This window comes from Uloborus diversus, chromosome 1, assembly GCF_026930045.1.
Source record: "Uloborus diversus isolate 005 chromosome 1, Udiv.v.3.1, whole genome shotgun sequence".
NCBI lineage: Eukaryota > Metazoa > Arthropoda > Arachnida > Araneae > Uloboridae > Uloborus > Uloborus diversus.
Genome location: NC_072731.1, coordinates 99,519,556 through 99,543,106, shown reverse-complemented (window position 1 = coordinate 99,543,106; position 23,551 = coordinate 99,519,556). Strand labels below are relative to the sequence as shown.

The 23,551-nt window shown below is 31.5% G+C and overlaps 1 protein-coding gene across 1 annotated transcript in view; it reads left to right on the top strand.

Moving 5' to 3' along the window:
- Nucleotides 1–23,551, top strand: part of LOC129234102 (hemicentin-1-like) — a 198,814-nt gene that overhangs the window by 23,981 nt on the left and 151,282 nt on the right. Inside the window, exon 2 of the mRNA XM_054867997.1 lies at nucleotides 16,452–16,778. Within this exon, the coding sequence (XP_054723972.1) occupies nucleotides 16,452–16,778 (327 nt within the window). The remainder of the gene's footprint in view (nucleotides 1–16,451; nucleotides 16,779–23,551) is intronic.

Sequence of the window (23,551 nt, the reverse complement as noted above, 5' to 3'; positions counted from 1 at the left end):
ACTTATAAAAGGAAAAATAACAAATTAAAAAATAAAACATAATTGAAATTTTAAGCTCGGTCATCGAACTTTTGATCATTTGCTAGCAACTAAGATCGCTTGAACCCAAAACGGTACAGTGAAATAGTACTAAATGCGCTCACGTTGACATACACACGTGAAGAGTTTCTCTCTCTCTCTCTCTCTTTTTTGTCACATATGCAAACTTTGATTCGAACTTGGTTTTATGTACCTAATTAATTTTATTGAATATTTTTTGGTTCTCTTCTCACGCACTTTCGCACACAATTCACTGTTTTTTTTTTTTCATTTTTAATTCATTTAAAAATATAACTATTAAAACTTTCTGAAATGAACCCAATGTTAAATAATGTACAATTATACAAATTTAAATACAAATACAAATGTGACGACCATCAACAGGCTCTAGGCCCAGCTAAGCTGATCCTTGTCAATCTATTAGTCCCCAATGAAGATCAATGGCCCTCTTAAAGCGATCCAACCCCTTGCTCATTACCACCTCTTCCGGTAAGCAGTTTCAAGTGCCCACAACCCTACTAAGGTAGTAGTTTTTCCTTATTTCCAGGTTAGCTTGAGATTTAAATAGCTTAAAACAATGACCCCTCGTCCTGCTTTCGGTGTAAAATCAACTTTTCGCATGTAAAAATTTAATCCATTAACATCATTCATTTTGATAATTTTAAACAGCTGAGTCGTGTCCCTTCTGATCTTCCTTTGCTCCAGGTTTTACATATTAAGCCTATTAAGTTTGATATCATAATCTAAATCTGAAAGTCCTCTTACTAGTCTAGTTACCCTTCTTTGAACCATTTCCAATACATAAATATCTTTTCTTAGATAAGACTACCAAAACTGCACAGCATACTAGAAATCGGGTCTTATTAAACTCCTATACAAAGGCACGAGAACCTTCTTAGATTTTTTTTCAAATAGATCTATTGATAAACCTAAACTTTCTGTTGACTTTGTTACTTGCAATGCTGCACTGTTGACTAAACTCGAAATCCTGATTTATTAAGATACCCATATCAATACCATTATCTGCCTGACTAATGATTGAACCCTGTAAATGATAACTCGTACGCTTATTACCATGTCCTAAGTGTAGCACTTGACATTTCCCTACATTAACTGCCATACCCCACTTATTCGCCCACTTAGTGATATAATTTACATCATCTTGAAGCTGTTTTAATTGTTCTTTATTTTCTACAATCCCCATAACTTTTGCATCATCAGCAAAACAATTCATGCTTCCAGAAATATTCTCATTGATGTCATTCATAAAAATAATAAACAAGAGAGACACTAAAACGGAACTCTGAGAAACCCCACTTAAAACATGAATCCATTTAGAATGATTTCCCCTCACTTGTCGTGGGTGACACCCGTCACCCACTCTTTGTCGTGCTCCAGTCAGCCAGTTTCTAACCCAAAGTAAAGTTTTTCCTCCTATTCCTACATCAGCTAATTTGCTGAGAAGAGCAACATGCGGTACCTTATCAAAAGCTTTTTGAAAATCAATACAAAAAACATCACACACTTTTTGTTATCTAAAACCAAGGTAACCTTGTCGTAGAAGTGCAATAAATTAGTATCACACGATTTACCTTTCCTGAAACCATACTGCAAACTAGTCAACAGACTATTAGTCTCTAAGAATTGTGAAATGTGTGAAATAATAGGACATTAAAAGCAAAAGTTGACTTCATTAAAACATTATTGTTGTTTTAATTTACGGGAAGGTTTCTTTGAGGTCTGAATTCCTAAAATATTGTTTGATTAAAATATTATTTAATGTAAGCAAGTATTTCAGTTAAAATCATTGTAACAGAGAATTCAAATGCAGAAATAACTGCATTACCTCACTTGAAAGAATTATAAAGAAAAAGAAAAGAGAAGATTGCAAACAATAAATCTTTTTTTTTATTTTGTGTAACTAAACGCTTTGGGCAAAAACATTCAACTTTTAATTTTGAGTAAATGCGTAGGAAAAGTTTTCGCTACTTTACCGGATATTGTTAGTGTTTGTAAAATGTTGGTAGTTTCAAAATTTTTCCTCTCTGGGAAAAACATGCCACGGCAATTCTCGTTCTTTTTTTCTCCCAACACTTTTCGCGAGAACATAACAAATTCTGAACATTACGTTACAGAAAAACCTGAAAACATATTAGAACTCAACCATGTTTCTTTAGTGGCTAGAGAATTCTGGGAAGACATCTAGATATTGAAGTTTTAAATAACTCGTCCGAAAGGCAGGCCCTCAGGCGTCATAACAACAACAACACCGCAGTCAACAAAAATTCTTCCCTCTAGTTTACCTACCAGTCGAAATATTTCCTCGTTTCGGAAAAGAAAAATAAAAGAGCGAAAGAGATAGAAGATGTGTTCTGTCTATTCGAGCATTAGATTTTTTTCTTGGCTCATTTCCAAGGTACATCCAATATTTTTCTTGAAACGTTGAATATTATCATGCAGACACTTAAATTATTATGATGGGATTTGTTTAAAATTATTCGCATTAAGTCTATGTCTTATCTATTTTCACATTTCTAGATAATGTGGAAACTTATATTAATTCTTAGTGTTTCTGACGTACTTTTGTGGTTATTGAAATGAAAAACATCGCAAATAATGCAAAAATACAATTAAAATACAGCATATAGCTAGTTGAAGACTACAATGGAGTGAAAAAATGATCAACGCACAAGAAAAAATTGTGACAGTCGTTATTTTCTCACGGAATTTTGTTAAGTGCTAAGTTTGTCTGCATTGATGAAGAGGCCCCTTTGTAGCCTTGAAATAGGGGCATGCTGTATTTTTTTTGATGACGTGAGTTTCATTTACGTCGTTTTTCATTTCAATCATATTTTAGAACTAAGCTGAACTGAATATTTTCCATCTATACTGTTGTATTGTCAGTAATAAAGAAATTAACACTTAAAAAGCAGCAAGATCAAATTATAAATATATCAGCATTTTTATTATACTATACATTAGTGAACTTTAAACGCCTGAAGAAAATACGTAATACAGTCAACTCTCATACTTCAACGTCACAAAGGATCGAATAAAATCTTCGAGTCATTAGTATTTCGAACTACGGAGAGTTCCCCAAAGCTTCTCAAGAATTTGAGGTCAAATTAAAACTGCGAGATAAAGGAAATTTCGAGTTATACGGCTTCATGTTCTAATTTCTGATTCACACCCACAAATTTTGCACTGTTTCGATTGAAACTAGTTCATTGCTATTATTATTGAGAAATAGTAAAAATATCTACTTCTAAATTGTACGATTTTTTTACATTATGAAGAGCAGGACTGAGAAATTCGAGCTAAAAGAATGTTTTAAATATAAGGCCTCGAACTTTAATTTTAAATGCAAACTCACACATTTTGCACACCCAATTAATGCTTCGAATTAAGGGAATTTTTGAGTTATAAGGCTCTCAGTTTTAATTTTAAATGTGCACTCACATATTTTGCACACTTTAAGTTGAAACTTTTTCACAGCTAGCATTATTGAGAAAGATAGTAAAAATGTGTGCAGATGCCCTAGCAAAGGAAGCACGTGACCAAGATCAACCTCTAACAGCCACCTTCACAGACGTGAATGCTGTTGCCAGGCGAAGGATCTTCGATCAGCTTTTCAGCAAGGCAACAATCCCCGACCTTCACTGCCAAGAAACCTCTCTTCTACAATAGCTAGGCTACGAACTGGATATTTCAAGGACATGAAGATATTACCAACTAATAATAAATCCTATCCCATCTGCAAGCACTGTCCCCATTTATAACTCACCGCGGATCATGTTTTTAATTGTCAGGCCATTATTCGCTCCCTCTTCCAACTTGGAGCCCCACCATTTGAAATCCTGTACAGCCATCGGGTTCCAGAATTAGCAGATCTTGTTATCAAGACTTTTGGAGATATCTAAATCTTTCGCACTCTGCACGTCTTTAGACGCGACAACAACAACATAGTAAAAATACCTACCTCTAAAATGTACAAATTTCTTTCTTCATTAAGATCAAGTTTTAGTCTGTTAAAAAAATAATAGATAAACAGTGTTGTTTCTATAAACTATTTTTTTGTAACAGTTAGAAAATAATGATAATTTAGTTACGTTTTTTAAATGAAATGTTATCCTGCTGAAAGAATAAAAATACTTTTAACAGCGCATTTGAATTTAGCAAAAAATAAGAAAAAAACCGTAGCTATTTCAAGCAGATTCTGCTAATTTTGGTTCTCCATAATGATGACGTTGCCTAACTTCTGAAAGAAATTTACATTTAAACTTCTTACTTCCATCAGTTACTTTCAAAAGTACGCCCAAAAAATCTTCGATATTTGGCAAAATACTAATAAAGAAACCCATTATCATCTGTAGCAAGTAAATTTTCTCCAGTCTCGGCAGAATGATTTATCACTTACCATGCATATTCCTGGTATAGCATTGTTAATTACACCAGTCCAAGGTGGCTTTACAAGATATCTTTAGTTCCATTTCTTTTGCTGATGAAGACAGGTGGTGTTCTTATAACTTAAATTATTACTTTCCACAATCGAAATACTGTGAACGGCGAAGTAATGATTTAGAGCACGCACCGGAGTCATATAATGTTTCTAAAAATAAGAAGCGAAAAATGGGAAACTACCGCGTTCGAGATTGAGACCGATCTTTAGTTTATTTTTGCTTATTCTTCGATACTTTTTTGATGTTTTTTATGTTTCTAGGAGTGGCAACTTTCCGAAGGAAATCGATAACTTGCCGTTCGCTTTTCATTTTTAGCTCAAAGTGTCAGAAGAAAAGCGAATGCGAGTGAGCCATAAAGCAAATAACAAGATTCTAACAAGCGGGTCGTCGTGTTTTTAGCGGTCAAATCTTCTTGCAAAGGGGAGATAATGAGCTGTACTTGCTGAATTCTGGATACGGTTGTTGCACGAAGATGAAAAGAAAAACTATCAGAAATAAGAAAAATAAATCATGTTTCGAAATCTTTGAAGTGTAAATTATGGCTGAGGCAAGGCTGCATATTTGCTTGTAATGGGGGCGAAGAAGATGTGGGAATTAAGAAAGAAAATGGTGCAATGTATTGGTGGGTAGTAGAATTTGCCAATGCATTTATTAGCGCAGTTAATGAAATGGAATTTCTCAAACATCGTTCATACATGTGTAAATATTTTTTTTTTAACTTTATCTTGAAGACTATCCTAAAAATAATAATGAAAAATATTGCTGAACCATGTTTTTTTTTTCCATAACATGCATCGAAATCAAACCAAAAATATCTTTTTTAACTTCTTTTAGACACTATTTAATATATTTTTTCCATAGGGCGTAAACAAAACGTTCAAATATGTAATCAATTTAAAAATAAAAAAAATTCAAATAATTATATTTTCAAACAGTTGAAGCGTAGGGATAAACACACATGACAAATGTAGCATCATTTAGGTAAATCTTGAGGACTGTAAATCGCTACAAATGAACTGAATTCCCTGTAAGTATAATATCGCACATTAAGAGACTAGTTGGATACGAGTGAAAACCAAAGTGTGCAATAATGGGAAATAATTTCGATATTCATTGAAACACTCATGCTATTTCTTTGGGAGTGCGTATTCCTTCGTATTTTCTTCAGCTAAAATTAATCTTACTTTCCACTTCTTAATACGAAATAACTGAAGTTTTGTATTTACTACTTGAATTGAATAAAGTAACAAGATCCCATTTACCAGCTCTTCTGTAACACGTAGGTGTATTTATGCATTTAAAGAACGCATGCGATTCAAATAACGCTTTCAAGGGCTCCAAATCTACTTCAAATATTTTGTCTCCATTTTTTTTTTTCATATTTAAGAGCATATGCAGTACGTATCATGTATAGCACAAAAACGCTAAGTCGAAGAAATTCCAATATTGCACTGGCGCAACTTTTAACAGAACACGTAGGTTTTGTTACAGTCGGGTGTTTGAAAAAATAATCATATTTTGTTAGCAGTTCTCCTTAATTTCCAGCTGATTTTTGTGTAAAGATTTTTTTTTCTCCAAGGCTTAAACCATCTACAATATGCGTATATAATATGCGTTCACGCTAGGCAAGATTTACCAGGTGTTGAGGGCACGAGGTTCCCATACATTTTGGCATTTTAGAGGAAACAATTTAAGATGTTTTGTAATTAAACAATATATCGGTGCTGCTCTTTCTATTTATTTTGAATTTAAAAAAAATAAGTTTCCGAGTTGAAATGCGAATGAAATCGATTTCAATTTTCTCTTTTACAAAAATTAATTCTGTTTAATACAATTTCAACGAAGGTATTTGACTTCTATAACGGTATGATATTAAAAGAGTGCAAAACATTATATACATTAAACATAATTGAATTTGCCTTTTTTGTGTGCATTACAACAGTATAGTAAAACATTTTAAGGAAACACGTATTAGTTTAGTCAGAAGCAAATCATTAAATATATTTTTGGAATAAATTACTGACATTAACTAACATTCACCGACATTTAATAACTTACATTACATAACTAACATTTTCTACTAATCCTGACTGAAAGTATTTTCAAAGAGGAAAATAAGAGATAAAAAAGAAAATAAATGTTTCATTTTCTGAAAAGGTGTGCATCACTTGTGTAAAATAAATTGCATCACACTTTAAATGAATAATTCTTTACATTTTGCAAAAATTCTACAAAGTTTAAACTGATTTTTCACAACTTTAAATGTCAATTCATGTACAAATTTATATTCTATCTCCCTTTAACTATTATTCTACGGATACGTAAATTCAATAAACAATTATTCAATGGGTGAAATAGTTAAGGTAAGATAAACACAATAGAGCCTTTTTTTTTCTCTCTCCTAAAATACCCAATTGATAGCGATGTAAGGAGGGAAAAACATGAATACGGTATTTTATTCACTTAGCGAATAAATAATAGAATCCCTGCTTTCATATTCTATACTTGTTCTGTATTTACGAGCGTTTTGTTAAAAATATCTCGAACGCGTCGTCTGCATATTCATGAGGTTCAGGGCAAATACTACGATTTTGAAAGTCTTTGATATTTATTTTCTTTCTTTCCATTCTGGGCGCTGAGACAAAGTTACGTTTTTCTTTCTTTTCTCGGAATGATGTGGCGCTTTCTTCTTCTTGTCTTTTTTTTTTTTTTTTCATTTTTATCCTCAACCCCATTCACACAGTTTCTCCCTATGGCAAAGAAAAATATTCCTGAACAAGAAAAAAATCAGTTATCTAGCAAAAAGAATCCTTTTTATGTGATTGATGGAGCAACGTCCCTTTGAAAGATACGTTAAGAGTATTAAATGAAACCGTCTGGTTAGGCAACTAATATCTTCTTTTTTTTCTTCTTCTTCACTTTCATAATTTAAAAGAAAATTGATTTTTCCCCCTGCTGCCAGCCTTAAAAAAGTTAATTTCGTTATTTTTTATTATGTATTCGGTTGACGCGCTCTCTCGGAAGCTTGAGGAAAAAGTTATTGCATTGCCATGAAGTAGGGTAGTCATCTATTTATCAGAGTTATTTTTAGGGAATGAAGCTTTGTTATTAAATTTTCAGTAGATTTATTGTTTTAGAGAATACAATGTTTTTATATGTAATTGAGAAATAATGATTGCGGCATCAAGCTTTTTAGTTTTGATATCACTGCTAATTATTGCAAGTTATCAATCATTTATAAATGCCTCAAACGTTTCTTTTCAGACATATTAGTAATATATATATATATATATATATATATATATATATATATATATATATATATATATATATATATATATATATATATATATATATATATATATATATATATACAGAAGACCCTCGTTTTACGTGGGAGTTACGTTCCACGGAAATGTCGTGTAAATCAAAACCGCGTAAACAGAGACCTAATTTTAGTTTTATAATAGCGGTTAGGTTCCGTAGATAAAAAAAATACTTCCTTTAGTGAAGAATATTTGTATAATGAGTTGAATTTGTGCTTATATCGATTTCTATGAACAAAAAGCATTAAGAAATCATAAATTAATTTCGTGTTCTGTTTATAGAAAGGAGCTGGTCTTTTGGTAGTCATTAAGAATTTTTCTCTGCAGTACTTTGTAGAGCATTAACGCATCCATGATCACTTACGTCATTTCCATGATAAAATCTTCCTTCACCAACAAATCAGAAATATCATTTCTATTGTCTAGGAATTCCTCAAATTTTTCAATGTGAGCGTTTTTGGTTGTGTGTCATCGATGTCGGTATCAACGTTGGTTTTTTCTTCCTTTGTCTCTTTTAAAAGCTCTTCCTCCAGTGAGTCTGAACAGTGTGCGTTTAACACTAGAAAGACGGAGGGGCCTGTGTGGCCCCTCGCGTAGTTTGCTGTTTAATAACTCGGATAATTTCTAACATAACGTAATGTAACTTCCTGACTTTTCAATATATGACCTCATTTGAATACTTGTTTAATTATTTAATCATTCGTCTCATAGTACTGTAAATATTGATCCTTATACCTAGAAAGACGGGAGGGGCCACAATGGCCCCTAAGCCATTTTACAACTAAAAAAAATATTTTTTCCCTTTCTCCTAATTGTTGTAGCATAAAAAAACGCCATTCACTCTAGTTTAACCTGTAACTTTCGCTTTATACAGCCAGTTGGATATCCAAATGCTATAAAGAGTACCGACTGCTTACCATCCTAACGGTAGTCATTGCTTTTGGAAAGAAAAACTGATTCAACCTTTTGGCCAGTATAGCGAGAAACACTACGAATAATCGCGTACTAAGTTTTTATTTAGTCATGAAAGAAGGTGTATCGGGCATGTGGTTTCACTCAGAAGAATGTTTTAAATAATTCACCCCAAAAATGGGTAGGGGCCACACTGGCCCCTTCAGTCTTTCTAGGTATACAGAAAATGTCAGTCGTTCTAGTGTTAATAACTTTACTTCTCGAAAGAGCTCTGGAACCAATCGCATGAAATGTTTCCAGTGGCCCAAGCTCGATTATTAGCACGCCAGGATAGTTTATTACTTGTAATCTGCAATCTTTAGGAGTTTGGAGTTTGAAAGAGGGAAAAGTTTTATCTGTTTCCATTGCCACACACACACAATATATATATATATATATATATATATATATATATATATATATATATATATATATATATATATATATATATATATATATATATATATATATATATATATATATATATATATATATATATATATATATATATATATATATATATATATATATATATATATATATATATATATATATATATATGCAACGTAACAGCAAACTGATTTTAAATTGCTAAATACTGGTTATGTTCTTAAAATACCAACTATAAGTTCACACTGAATGGCAATAGGTGTTGTGATTTATAAAATTTATGCCGACTTCCTAGTAAGTAACAGTTTCGTGCTTCCTTTTATTTTCCTTATGCTTATTTTTAAATTTATGATTATTAAAGTGTTGTGTATAATGCAATCTCTATCGTTTATACTTACCTCCAAAGAACCCATAATTACAGCAAATATGTTTTATGTAATTTAAGATTTTATGGTGTTACATCTTTTGTTTACTATATCTAGTCATGTCTTTAAAGCATTAATTGTACAAAATGATGTGGTCTTTTTCGAAATAGATTATTCTCAAGTCCATGATTTTTTTCTTCTGAAATTAAAGTTTAAGTTTTAATTCAATGATTAGCAGCTAATCAATGTTTAAAGCGTTAAATAATTATGCATGCAATAGTACACTGGGAAAATTCCTGATATTGTTAAATGTTTTTGATGCTCTCAGCATTCGAAGAGACAATGAATCAAACTAATGTATCATTTCAAGCAAACTAATGTATCATTAAAACTTAAAAAAAATGTTCTGTCAATTGGTGTAAAGAAAAGCACAGTTCAACGAAATTCTCAGTACGTAAGGATACTTAGGTCTCAAGATATATCTGAATGTAAAAAAATGTTTCAAGTTAAAAACACATGTATACCGTGTGGTTAGAAAATAAATATCTCTATTTAGAATGGGGCATGTGTGTTACTTGAAATAATAAGCATAATGACACAAAATTTGGTGCACTTACTAATCAAGAAGTAAAAAAAAAAAGGAATAATAACTTTAAAAAATTATTACGGACAACCGGCGCTTTTGAACGTATACTGAGTTGTACAAGAGTATATAATTTAAACGTAAAACCAGATGGCATACCTAAATTGTTCAAAAATTATATTTAGATTCCATTCATGCATGGTGATGCCGCTACAGTTCACATGTCCATCGAGCTGGAGTGAGTGTCTCTAAGCTGGACTAGGATAATATAATCTAGGAAGTTCGCATACTCAACATCGCCGTACTCAACATCGCAGTGCAATAAATCAGAAGTGATTTTTTGCACACGTTGTGTTATGTAATCGTTTAGGTTTTTTAGGTTTAGGTCATTTAGGCGATGAAAATTAGATTTTACTACCCCAAAAGCAAAAACTCCGCAGCATCAAATCAGTTTTTCAAGGCTATCTCGCCATATAAAAATAGGGGCTTGTTACTCCAACATTACTAAAATGTTGCCGTAACAACCCTTGTACTGCCCCCCCCCCCAAAAAAAAACGGGATGAGACTCCATCTTACATAAAAACAGTATAAAAGAACACTTTCTTTGCTGCATTTGAGGAACTACGAATATTTGCAACACGAGCTGGTATCATTGTGAAGTAACCGATCATTTAGCAGATTCAGTTAATGCGTAATCTAAAAAAATAACTAAGAATGATTTTAAGAGATGAAAATTGTTACCCTAAGAACAAAAAATGACTGCTCCTACACTTTATAGATGATTATAAGTGTTTAAACTGGAAGCACCATGTATTGGAAAATGCAGAACCGCTTGTTGGTCATTTTTGAGACTATGTTTTTTATTATTATTAAATTTATCTTACACATTCTTGATTAGTAAAGTTACCAATTTTTGTTTAATTCGGGTTATTCATTTAAGCTACAGATAGCTCCATATGGAGCCTTTTTTTAACCACTCGGTGTACACAGGGTGTCCGAAATGCCCTTAACAATTTTTTAAAAAAATCATTAGAAAAGCAAAAAATTGACCTATAAATATGCAGTTCATAAATTATGTTGCTTGAATTAAACGGCTGTCGAATGATAGCGCGTTGCTTTGGTAAGAGCTAGAAAAATCTCGCGTCATTTTGTTTTCTCCTCTTGCAATTTTTTTTATTTATATGTATATATTTTACGTTTTGCAATGATAACCAATTACAATCTTAACAAGGGATAGTGAGAAAATCTTTAAGTTTACTATATGTGTTTCGTGATCCTTTTTTTTAGGAAACATTCTTTCGTGATCTTTCTTATCTAGATCATATTAGAGTGTGACTTGTAAAAATACGAGCGGCGTAAAAACCTATCATTTAAGTAAACTTTCCATGCTCTTTATAAGCGTAGATCTGTTGATGTGGCGCGTTTTTTTGTTTAACGAGAATTTTGAACCATTGTCTTGTATATTTGAAAAACATGCTGCAAAGATTATTATTTTTGCCTGTGGTCTCTTATGTTCAAACAGGCAGGTTGCATCCCTGCTCCATTTGATGGATTTTAAAAATGCAGAAAATTGACGCCGTCCATGTTGTATGATTATGCGGAATATAATTAAGGTGGTTCGAAAAAAATCGAACTTTTTAATTCGGAATCGCGTTGCCTCTCAAAAGTGGTAGTTTGGTATCCCCAATTGGGAAAAAATAATTAAAAAAAATCTAAGTTAGTATCTAAAAGTTTGAAAAAATTTGCTAAAAATTGAATTTTTCAAAAAAGATAGTTAAATTAGTTTTTTGTATTTTTTCATTATGCAGCAGCCATACATTGTCGGTATATAGTTTAGTTTACGCCTAAAAAATATTTTATAGCTTTTACAAAAAATATTTAGTTCGTGCATGTGCCTTAGTTTGCGCACGAGATTAGGACACAATTCAAGGCGTATGCACAAACAAAAGATATTATATAAAAGTTATAAAATATTTTTTTCGGTTCAAACTACGCTAAACACTGACACTTTATGGCTATTGCGTTATTAAAATATGTATAAAAAAAACTATTTTTTTTTATTTTTTGAAAAAATCAATTTTTAGCATGTTTTTTTTTTTAAACTTTCAGCCTTATGAGCGAACTGAAGATGTCAACTTGGATTTTTTTAAATTATTTTTTCCTCAATTGAGGATACGAAATTGCCACGTTTAAGAGGTAACGCAATTCCGAAACAAAAAAATCGATTTTTTTTTTCGAACAACCCCCCCTAATGTAGAAATCCATCAATTACTCGTTTGGCTTAAAGTTTTGGTTGCAAAATTTAACTCCTACTGCAGTTTTGCACCGAAGAAAGTCCATATGTCGCCATGTAGGGAAAAAAACTGGTTGTCAAAATTATCATGGTAAAAATCATCCGCAAAAATTAGTGCTACATGAAAAAAAAGGATGCTATATAAACGGGAGGGGGAGTTGCACTTGGTCTGCGAAAGGTTGTGACTCTAACGCAGCCCAATTGAATAGAAAAAGGAAGAATGTTGTTCAAATAATTTTAAAAGTTTTCTCTGGGGACGTTAACTACTCGTTGGCAACGAAATCATCATCAAATGAAAATAACACTTTTATTGGGTTTTTTTCCCTTCTGAAAAGCAATTTTCTTTATTAATAATAAAGCTGAAAGTCTCTGTCTGGATGTCTGTGACGCATACAGCGCCTAGACCGTTCAGTCGATTTTCATTCCAATTTAAAGAAAATTTTACAGAGCAAATTATCACAACGTGAAAGATTAAATTACGAAATTATCATTACGTGGAACTGTAACATTGGCGAGCAAATGAACATAGCAAATTGGCGAGAAATTCGTCATCCCTTATTTGTAAATATACAGGCAAACCAAATAACCTTTTAATTTTCAACTACGAGCAAAACCGTGCGAGTACCACTATTTAAAAATAAACTTTAGTATAATTACATTAAAACACATGTAACAAAATTTTTTTTTTTTTTTTTTTTTTAATCTTCCTAGTTTTAAGTTCGTCTATAAAATGATCGCACTCGCTTGTGTTTGCTATCGATCCAATGTGTATTTACCCAAAAAGAGAAACTGCGTTTTTACCTTTATTTTTACCGTATTGATCCCGTGGGAGCTTTTGCGGAAAGGTGCGATGTTATCAATCTTCGTAGAGCGGCACGGTGTTTTGGGAGAGGAGGACACTTGGGAAGGGGGGTCCTCGTGTTTTTTGTTCGTTCCACGCTTACCTGGCAATGCGGGACGATCCATCTTCGCGCAGACTAGGGAACGAGTTAATGTTGCTGTTTGTATGTGATGGATGGGCTCTGGTAAAATAGTGATGAATATTTCACTTTAGCAGCTCTTCCTTTCATGTGTCTGTTTGACCGCAGAAAATTGAAAATGTTTTCATGTTAGGGAGATGCTTGTCAAAGTAGCTGACAGCTTCGTTACGGATTTTAATATCTAAACTTTTTTTAAAACACTTTTCAATATGGAGATAGTTTAAGGATTTTATTTATGCCACTACATTTGCCTTATATTTAAAAAAAATGTCTGCATTTCCAACTGAAAAAATATATATGTCTAGATAAGAAAGCTGCACATTTTTAAAAACATTTAAAGTTATGACAAATATTGAAGCATATATAAAATCATGTTAAAATACTCCATATTAAAAATATTTTTCAAAAAGTTTTTCAGATTAAGATCTAATATAACGAAGCTCTCAGATGTTTTAGCAAATTTCTTAGTAATATGTATATATTTTCAGTTTTCTAACTTACAAACAAACACACAAAAAGAAAAGCTGATAAAGTGAACTATTTATCACCTAAGAAACTTTTTTCACAACTGCTTGCAAAGTTCCAAATACATTTAACACACCGTATACAAAGCAATGATAATCAAAGGGGTGTAAGTGACAAAATAAAAAGTGTCGAGGTAACACAAATGGTAGGAGAACATCTCCTCTGTTTTTTTGCAAGAGATCAAACTAATATTCTTAGTAGGTCCTGCCATACAGAATGATTCTGAAAAAAATCCAGTGAACGCCTACCTAGAATCTGAGCATTATGCGTTCTTGTCAAAAAATTAAAAAATCCACTTACATACCTTTGCTTTCCACTGCCACAGATGTTAAATTTATTCACAAATGTGTCTCACAAAATTTGGGAAGTTAAATTCATTTTTAAATTCACTGTACGCTTTTTAAATGTTCAATTCTGATTTCGCCAAGGAATTAAACACAGTCATACTTTAAGAAACAAATCTGTTGGTACCAAATTGTGCAATGAAAATATTTTTTCTGAAAGCGTCTTTTAATCTAACTCTCATGCATGATTTTTTACTCTAAGAACTTTATTTTCTATTATATAGCGTGATTAAAAAGACTACATAGACGTTAACTTGGATGGTCTTACCTTTATTTTTTAAATAAAATTTCCCCCCTCTTTCATAAATTTACCAATTTTTCGACGTAAATGTACATTTTTAAAGAAGTAACCTTCATTAGGATTCATGGCAAACCTAGGGGGAAAAGTCATATATTTGTTACAAATGTCTTACTTAAGGAGTCCTTTTACTGCTCAGATACAAATAAAAACATCATTTAATTCAGTAGTTCTTATTACACTTTTTATTGAAAGCAATCTTGCATAACGTGATTTTCACGTACGTTCCCATAAAGCTAATACGAAATGAACGTTTGTCAGTTTTTATGATCATCTTCAAGGTCTTTTATAGCTCTGTAAGACTTCCAGTGGAGTTTTCATTTCCAAAACTTGACTCTTTTTGCCTGATTTTTTTTTTTTTCAAACATTGAAAGTTATCTTCCTCTTTTTCACCGTTACGCCTAAGTTACTTGCACTCATATTGGGGTTTACATTTTACTTTAATCTAAATTTATGATCTAAGAGAGCCGAGTTTTGAAACCATACACAGTTTTTTAAGGATAAATAAATTATCCTAAAAAGGAATTCGAGCGAGGAGTGGAAGTAAACAGTAATGGAAAATTATAACTTAATGAAAATTTATGGTAAGAGCGGAGATTGTAAATACTCGTATTAAAATATGGTAATTTAATTCTTAGTTTTTTTTACAGTATAAAAAATATAAACTAATTTCATTTATTTGTTTTATAATTTTTTATCGTGGAGTTATTTAGTGCGCGATATTTCAAAATCACGTCATATTCTGTCACTTTGAAAATGTTTGCGCTCACGGTTTCTGAAATGTTCTTTAAGTGCTTCTTACGCACACATGCACATATACATGCAGAACAGTTGATTAAAAGCAATGGCTTAAACTATAACTTAATAATAACATTTCTACTGAATGCATGTTTTTTCACTAATTTTATTTAATTTTATCTAACTTTTTTACTAAAGACACACAGGCCTTTTAAAGACTACATAGAATATAATAATTTCACACAATAAAAACCGAAGTATTTTCTTACACTTAGAAATCGAATTCCCCTCCTTCTTTAATTATCTTTCACCGGATATACGTACAAGAAATGAACAAATGTATTTCAACGAACTGCGTCTGTTTCTCTGTTTCTTGAACTGTTTTCTTAATTTTCAGATTAATGTCAACTAAGAATGCAGTCATAAATACCCTTCTTTAGTGGAGGGATGGGGGATTTCAGCTCTTGCATTTATTTAGAAACTTTTTAATATTGGTAATAGAGCTTAATAGCATGATTATGAATATTAACGAATCCGCTAATGCAAGACATATATTTTGCTACTTGTTTAAAAATATAAATCATTTTGGTTTACAGTGGTAGTTTACGAGCAGAAAAGATCAATACTTAGTTAGTTTTTTTTTAACTAACAGCTTTGTTTTTAAAAACGGTGCGCAGAAGACGTGATAATTAAATTTGTTATTTTTAAGAAATCATTATCTAATACTAAGTACGTTACAATGATCAAATACGTTATTTTGCGTTTTCAATTTTATATTTGAAATATTATGTGAAAGAGGAGAAGATAATCTGAAATTTTTCGGTTATGAAAACTACTGCATAGTGTGTATGGTAAAATTAGTAAAGAGGTCAGCGATTCTTCGTCACTATTAAAATTTGACTACTATACAAACCCATTTTATAATTGGGACGCCAAAGAGCATATATTTTTAAGAGTGTAATGTTTGAAACATAATTTATGAACATTTTATTATTATTTTTAATCTTCTTTAGTCAAATTCCGATTAGATTTATTTGACTAAATATTAAACATAGTCAGCACCCCCCCCCCCCCTTCTTTTTTTTGAGTTTATATAATTATTTATTTGAAGATCAAAGCAAAGTTCAAGCAATGTAATTAAATATCTTTTTCTTTCCAGTTACGCCTTTGGATCCAGAAATGGAAGTCGAAGGCAAGAAAGTCCACAACGGTAGCACAGTTGGCCCATACGCAGAAGGTTCGACGTTCGTGCTCGAGTGTAAGTCTTCCGGTGGTAGGCCTGCACCAGAAGTAACTTGGTGGAACGGCACCAAGCCACTGCCTGTAAAGACAACTGTTCTACCTGAAGGAAATGGGACCTATTTTGTGACGTCAACAGCGAGGTTTGTGCTGTCTCGTTGGGATCTAGGTGGTAAATTGGAATGCCGTGTGCGAAGCAATGCGTCAGCCCATCCTGTTCATCAATGGATTAAATTAGATATCCACGGTAAGAAAAGTATATTCTTTTATCGGCATGTGCTGTAGCTAAATTATTATGATCACTATATACTTCATTAATGTTATTAATTGTAAGGTTTGGCTTGTAGGCGGCATGTACGGGGCGGGAGGTTTGGGGGCGGCAAGGGTTGCAACTGCTCCCTTGCCTCCAAATGTAAAGGAGCCTTGCCCCTTCACTTTTTAGAGTCAAAAAATAATGATCGATTGGAAAAGGAATTTTATAGATAAAACTGATTTATTTCACGACAGTAAAAATAAACGAACTTTTCTAAACTTTTTCCATAAGAATGAAACTCTAAATGGAAGGATAAAGTCTATGGTGGTCATCCGTCCGAACTTTTGATGCCATATTCCTCATTTTTTGATACCATTTAGTCATTTCTATTAAAAACCATTTATTTAGCCCAATTTTACAAAAAAAAAAAAAAGTAATAATAAATAAGCTTTAGGATCCACTTTTTTTCCAACCCCGCCCCCCTCCCCCCGCTCACCTTGTTGATGCATATACAGCCGATATTCCTATATTTTGGCTAAAAATGTCTGAAAATACATTAAAAAAATTCAGTAATGCTTTGGTAGAACGTACTACAATGTGTCCTTTCACTGGTGATATAAGTTTGAATTTAGCTACTATTGTAAAATTAATCTCAGCTACAGTGAAAGGCAAAGGTATCACCAACTCATGGCTATTTCAAAATAAGAGATCCCAACTAGTGATTGCATTACCGGTATACTGAATAGCGGTTTTTCGAGCAGTTTAGCGATTTCGTAATACCAGTATTTGCTGAGGTAAAATACCGGTATATTCGGTATTAATTTATAATAATAAATAAGGCATTATTAAAGAGTTTTCGATTTAACTTGTTAGATATCTTATGTTCTTTTAATTGTGAATTTATTTTTCATTGAGATTTTACAGAAATCAATCTATTGATGTAACGAATTATTAGAATATCAAATTAGTAGAGTATCCTGTAAGGGTAACCAAAAAAACTCCAAAACGTTACTGATTATTTCCGTGGAACGTTTCGGGATTTCACGGCTTTTCAGCAATTAAAAGTTTCCTGCATTGCTTCAAGTTGCAAGAATGCAGGCTCCTCACTGGTGTGAAAAATATTTTTAGCTACCAGTTTAGAGATTACCTTAGTGTATTTATTAAGTGTATCATCTTTAGTTCTATTCCGGCCCATCCTGGTTGACTAAGCTCGCAATGAGAGTGAAAAAGTCCCTGGATAGTAGCAGCTTTGCAAGACAAGAACTGCAGGCATGGGAGATGCTTGATTCTTACTTGCACTTCTGCCTTAACTTTGGCTGTGGCTGAATTGATTTTTCTGGAGCTTTCTTATTTACTCTGGAATGGACTAATAAATTGTATTAAACTTAATGAATTTTTCTTGAAAGCTCTAGACTGGCTTTTCCATATTCTTCAGAAATATTCAAGCATGATTTCAGGAGTGTTACTGATTTTTAGCGGAAAACGTTCCAGGTTTTAACAAGATATGTCACTGGTAGAAATTGGGCACATCAGCTACCCGTTATTTTCCAGGAACGTTTCTGAATCGTTTTTGCAGTGTAATTGGCGAGATAAATTTAATAGTTAAAAGTTACATAGAGGAAAGGCAAAATTAAGTAATAAACATTTTCAGATATTTTCATTATTGTGCATTAAAAAAAAAGGAAAAGAAAACGAATGAAAGAAAGTAACACGATCATATTTGGTTAAGTTCATCGTAAATGTCAAATTAAAGGGTTAATAGAAAGCAAATACAAACAGCAAATACATTTAAACAAGAGGACAGTTAAAATTACTACACATAGCACATAAGAAGCACACACAATTTTTTTGTTCCAAATTCAGCACGCAAGAGACCGAATTATTTGAATCTGAAAGATGAGGTTTATGGCACATTATTGACAGTACCACCGATCTCAGAGACTTCAGAAACAGTGATTTCAACTGCAGGGAATTTGTGCACTAAAATGAGTGCCAATTCAAATGAGTGACAATTCAATCGATGCTATATGTTTTTTTACTATAATTGATTTTTTATTATAGTTTTTTTTTCTTCATTTTATGTTATTCATTATGTAGTATGGCAACAAAACTATGTTTTTGATTATTTTTTGAGAATTGTTCAATACTGGTATTAACACCAGTATTCCGGTATCATTTTTTAAAATTGCTGAATACCAGTTTTGTATTATTGGTCCGGTACTGAAATCTCTTTCAACAACGAAGGTGAAATAGCAGGCACAGGTTACATAAGGTGGCAATTATTATATGCGTCCAATTGCGTCCAAGCTCCGACTAAAGTAATAAAGTGTTTAAAATTTTCGATTTCCTTACGAAAATAAAAAGTAATAAAAATTCAATAGCTGAAATAAAAAAATAAATACTTAACAGTGTTATGTATTCTAATCTTTTATCATTAAACCAATTATCGTAAAAAGCATTGACCGACTGGATATACAATTTAAAAAATATCATCTTCATGATTCGCCTGTAATAATTCCAATGGCTATTCAAATAAATGTGAAAAAAAGAAGAAATACATTTATCCACAAGTTAGGACGTATCTACATAATATACATGACAGAAACACAAGTAATTGAAATTCTCTTTTGAAAAACCTCGCTTTTCTTGGTTTTGAACTAAAATTCGGTCTATTTGGGGATTAATAGCATTAATCAAAGTCAGCAACAAACTCAAAGAAAATTTACAATATTAGTCACTGAAAAGCAAATATACTTAGATATCAAAGTAAACGTTCCACTACAAACAATATCCAGCTTTTCGCAATACTTGTTTAAATTCAACCAAAGTTATTAATGCTAAAGTTGTAAATATAACGTAATAAAAGTACGGAATTCTAAACACAAGCATAAGGAAGTCTTATTAATAATTACATTCTCTCAGACGTTCATGGTAAGTTAAACCACGAGGTATAAAAGAAAAAAAAATGTTTTTCTTAGTGAAAGGTTATGAATAAAATCACAGGTCGTGATATTTTAGAAGATTTGCTTCCTTAAAAAAATTTGGTAGACACGTTATAAATGTCTATTTTAAAATCCTGTAAATGTGATTAACAAGCTAAAATTGTTCAGCATTTTTTTTTTTTTTTTTTTTTTGCGTTTAGTTTTCAAATATTCGTCAGAATGAAACCAACACTATTTGAGAAACATATTTTTTTTTGAATTAAGATGGGGAATAAAATGAAAAAAAATCTTAGCTGCAGGGTAAAAGAAGAAATGTTATCGCGTAGGTGTTACACTCTGTGGCGTAGGTGTTACAATTCCAGTCGCTGATCTTTACACTGGACAAATTACACTATGCTTATTAAAAGCAATATTTGTAATACTCTAAATTGAATTTTTGTAATAATACTTAGGCGTTACAGAAATAACTCAGGTTCTAGGATGAATCACTTTTAAAATCTGCATACATTAAAGTATTTCATTTTGAGGAAAAACTAAAATAATTAATTAAATAGCTCTACTCTAATCCAGGATTTTTTTTTATTTACACAAGTGCTCTCTAAATAAATAAATACATAAAAAACTCGAAACAACGAACTGTTGTTTTTAAGCCTTTTTTGTATTGCCCCATTCAATTATTTAAAAAGTATATACTTGAGTCAAAATGAATGTTGTCATTTGAATATTTTTTTTCTTTTCTTTTCTTTTCTTTCATTTTATTTATTTATTTATTTATTTATTTTTGCAGCTACGAAACGGCGAAGTATCAGTACTGGTTGTACGAAATATTATTAGTTTAAAATGTTTGTTTTAGATCTTCTAAATTTATGTTTTAAAAACAAATACTTATACAAATGTTACACTAACACTAACTTTTCAATAGGCAGTTGTCCGATGTGTTTCCTTTCTAGTCATTTTTATCTAATTTATACAGACCCCATGTATTTCTTTCTGATAGAAACAATCGAATATTTTTAATACATATTCAACATAATTTATAAAATTTGATCTAGTTAAAACGTCATTTCCATTTTAGTTGCTTATATTATCGGCAATTAGTATTATTAAGTATTGAAAGCAGCTGCTAATAGCTAATATTTTTTTCCCAATCCAAGCCTCTTATTTTCCCGAAAGTGTTTAATTTGGAGAAAGGTCTAGGCTAGTTAACTTCATCTGGAACTATTTTAAAGTTACACAACTTTCTTAACGTTACAAATAATTAGTACTGACTGATATGAAAAGATAGTAATTGCTAACTGACTTTTTGCAAATTCATGTGCATAACGTGATAGATGTCATTTTGTGCAGAGCATTTCCAATCATAAACCATCTACCTAACCATAAAAGTATTTTCGCAGTTCTCGACATTTACTGCAAGTTTTGCGGAAAATATATAGTGCGCAACCCAATGCTTCCGGAAATTAAAGCGTCGAACGGCAGGTAGTGGCTGCATTATGAGACCAGAGCTTACGATTTAATTTATGACGAGAACAAGCCGAGAACTAGTGTTTGAGATAAAACCATAAATCTTCTGCTGCTTTTAGCAGGACACTTTGGCCTTAATACACGTTTTAGTACCAAACCACGTCTGTCAGGAGCAGAATATATGCTAAAATGCGCTGATTATATTCCTTTAATTTGGGAGCTAAAGCCATTTCGGTAATGAGACCGATGTCAAAGCACATTGTAAAATGCAATGTTATTTGCGGGAATAAAAAAATGTAAAAACTGAAAAAAAAGCTTATTTGTATTTGATTTAAGGTAGAAAAAAGTTTTGGAGGAATAAATTATTTTTGGGCAGGATTTAGTTAAATAATTCTTTTTTGAATTGTAACTTATACTTAAGTTTATGCTAATGATTAAGTCGCCTGGCCTATACCCAGACGTACTGGGCTCGATACTCGGAAGGAAAGCATCTGATCAGTAACTTAATCAATTCGGTAAAGTATAACAATTAAGGAGAAATCTAAGCTAAATTTTAGATAAGCAGTTTCTAAATATTCTCCCAAAAGAGTATGGTGTTACTATTGAAACTAAATGAATTTGAATACGGTTTTTTTTTTAAGCTGCAAATACAAGAATTAAGTATTATTTAGAATAAAGTAAAGAGACCACACTTCAAATACTTGATTGTTACACTTGAGTGCAGTCCATGTTATAAGAGAGTTTCATTTTTATGAGATTTGGTTCTTTTTGGCTCATTCAGGCTTATTTTCCTTGCTCAGGTTTATTTAAAAAAAAAAAAAAACTTGCATTGGAAGAGTGGGAGTAATTTTTCACAAAATGGTAGATATGAAATGAATTGGTTTTCATGAGATGATAAAACTCCTTGAATTTAGCGCCTAGTAGGAAATACCAAATCTACCGTAAGTTTGATGATTCTCGTGATAATTTTGGTGAGATCTTCAAACTTGAAAATTGTATGATCAAAAATATTATATTTATTCAAATTATCCCATAAGGATTAATAAAATTATTTATTTAACGATGATAATCACGTAAGTAAGGTGAGTGTTCTGTTTAAAATAAAAATGCGCACATTTTTATTTTCATAAATAGGGGAATGTGAGTGTTGTGTATTCAAAGTTAATTGATTAAACGTTAATTGCGCCACCTATCTAGAGATATTTTAAATATGTAGTAACACATGTAGTCTATTCCAGTCAAGAAAGAAATGCCTCTGAAAATCGAAACGTACGATATTACAAGCAATTTTCATAAATTGATACTCAAACTCGAATATTTTGTTGCAAATCCTAAACTTTTTTGATATTATCAAATGATAAAATTCTTGTAATTGATATTTTATATGTTAATTGGGACCTTATAATACTCGGTGCAGCATTTGTTTAGGTAATGTTAAGCTTATTTGTATTTTTAATATTTTTCGCTATTAGTCAAGTACATGGGGGGCAAAGTCGATGGGGCAAAAAAAATAGCTCATTTCATTTACTCATTCAATCATTTACTATATCTTTTACGCATTCATTTATTAACTAACTTATTTACATTCCTTCATTTATTAATTCATCTCTCTTAATTCTTTGTTGCACTTATTTTTTTATTCATTCACTATTTCATTCCCTGATTTATTTTTCCTCATGTAGTAATCAATAAATAAATTAATTTATTAGTTTGTTGTTTCATTATATTTTCGTTTACTAAATAATTTTTTTTTATTTGCTCATTATTGTGTTCAAAATATTTTTCATGATCGAATAGAAACACTTCATTAGAAAAATATTTCATTTTTCACTTTAACCCGTGAAAAAAAAAAAAGTGAAAATTTTTTACTTTTTGTTGAAGGCACAATTTAGCCACCAAAAATGAAAAATAATGTTTCAATGCAAGTTTTACTACACAATACAAAGTGCCTTCTTTATATACTGTAATTTTCAAAACAGATTTCCAATTCGTTCATTTTGAAAAAGGTCAGTCATCTTAATCATTTCACTTTGCCCCACATTTATCTATTTGTTTTATTTTATTCAACGGCATAGTTGAACGCATGCAGGTAATTAATGATCGTTGCTCTCACAATGTGATAGAAAATTCGAACAAAATTCATCTTTAGCAAAAAAAACCCAAGCTTTAATTGAGCTAAAATTTAAAAATGAGTTCGACATTTTTTTTAAATTTTTTTTTTCAAATTATGTGAAAAATGAATGTAAAAATCGAATAGAAAAATAACAAAATCGAATTTAAAAAGAAACGTTTTGAGGTCCTCAGCCTCGTGCTTTCAAACTAAGTTTGTGCTAAATTTCATGAGTCATCCGAATGTTCTGA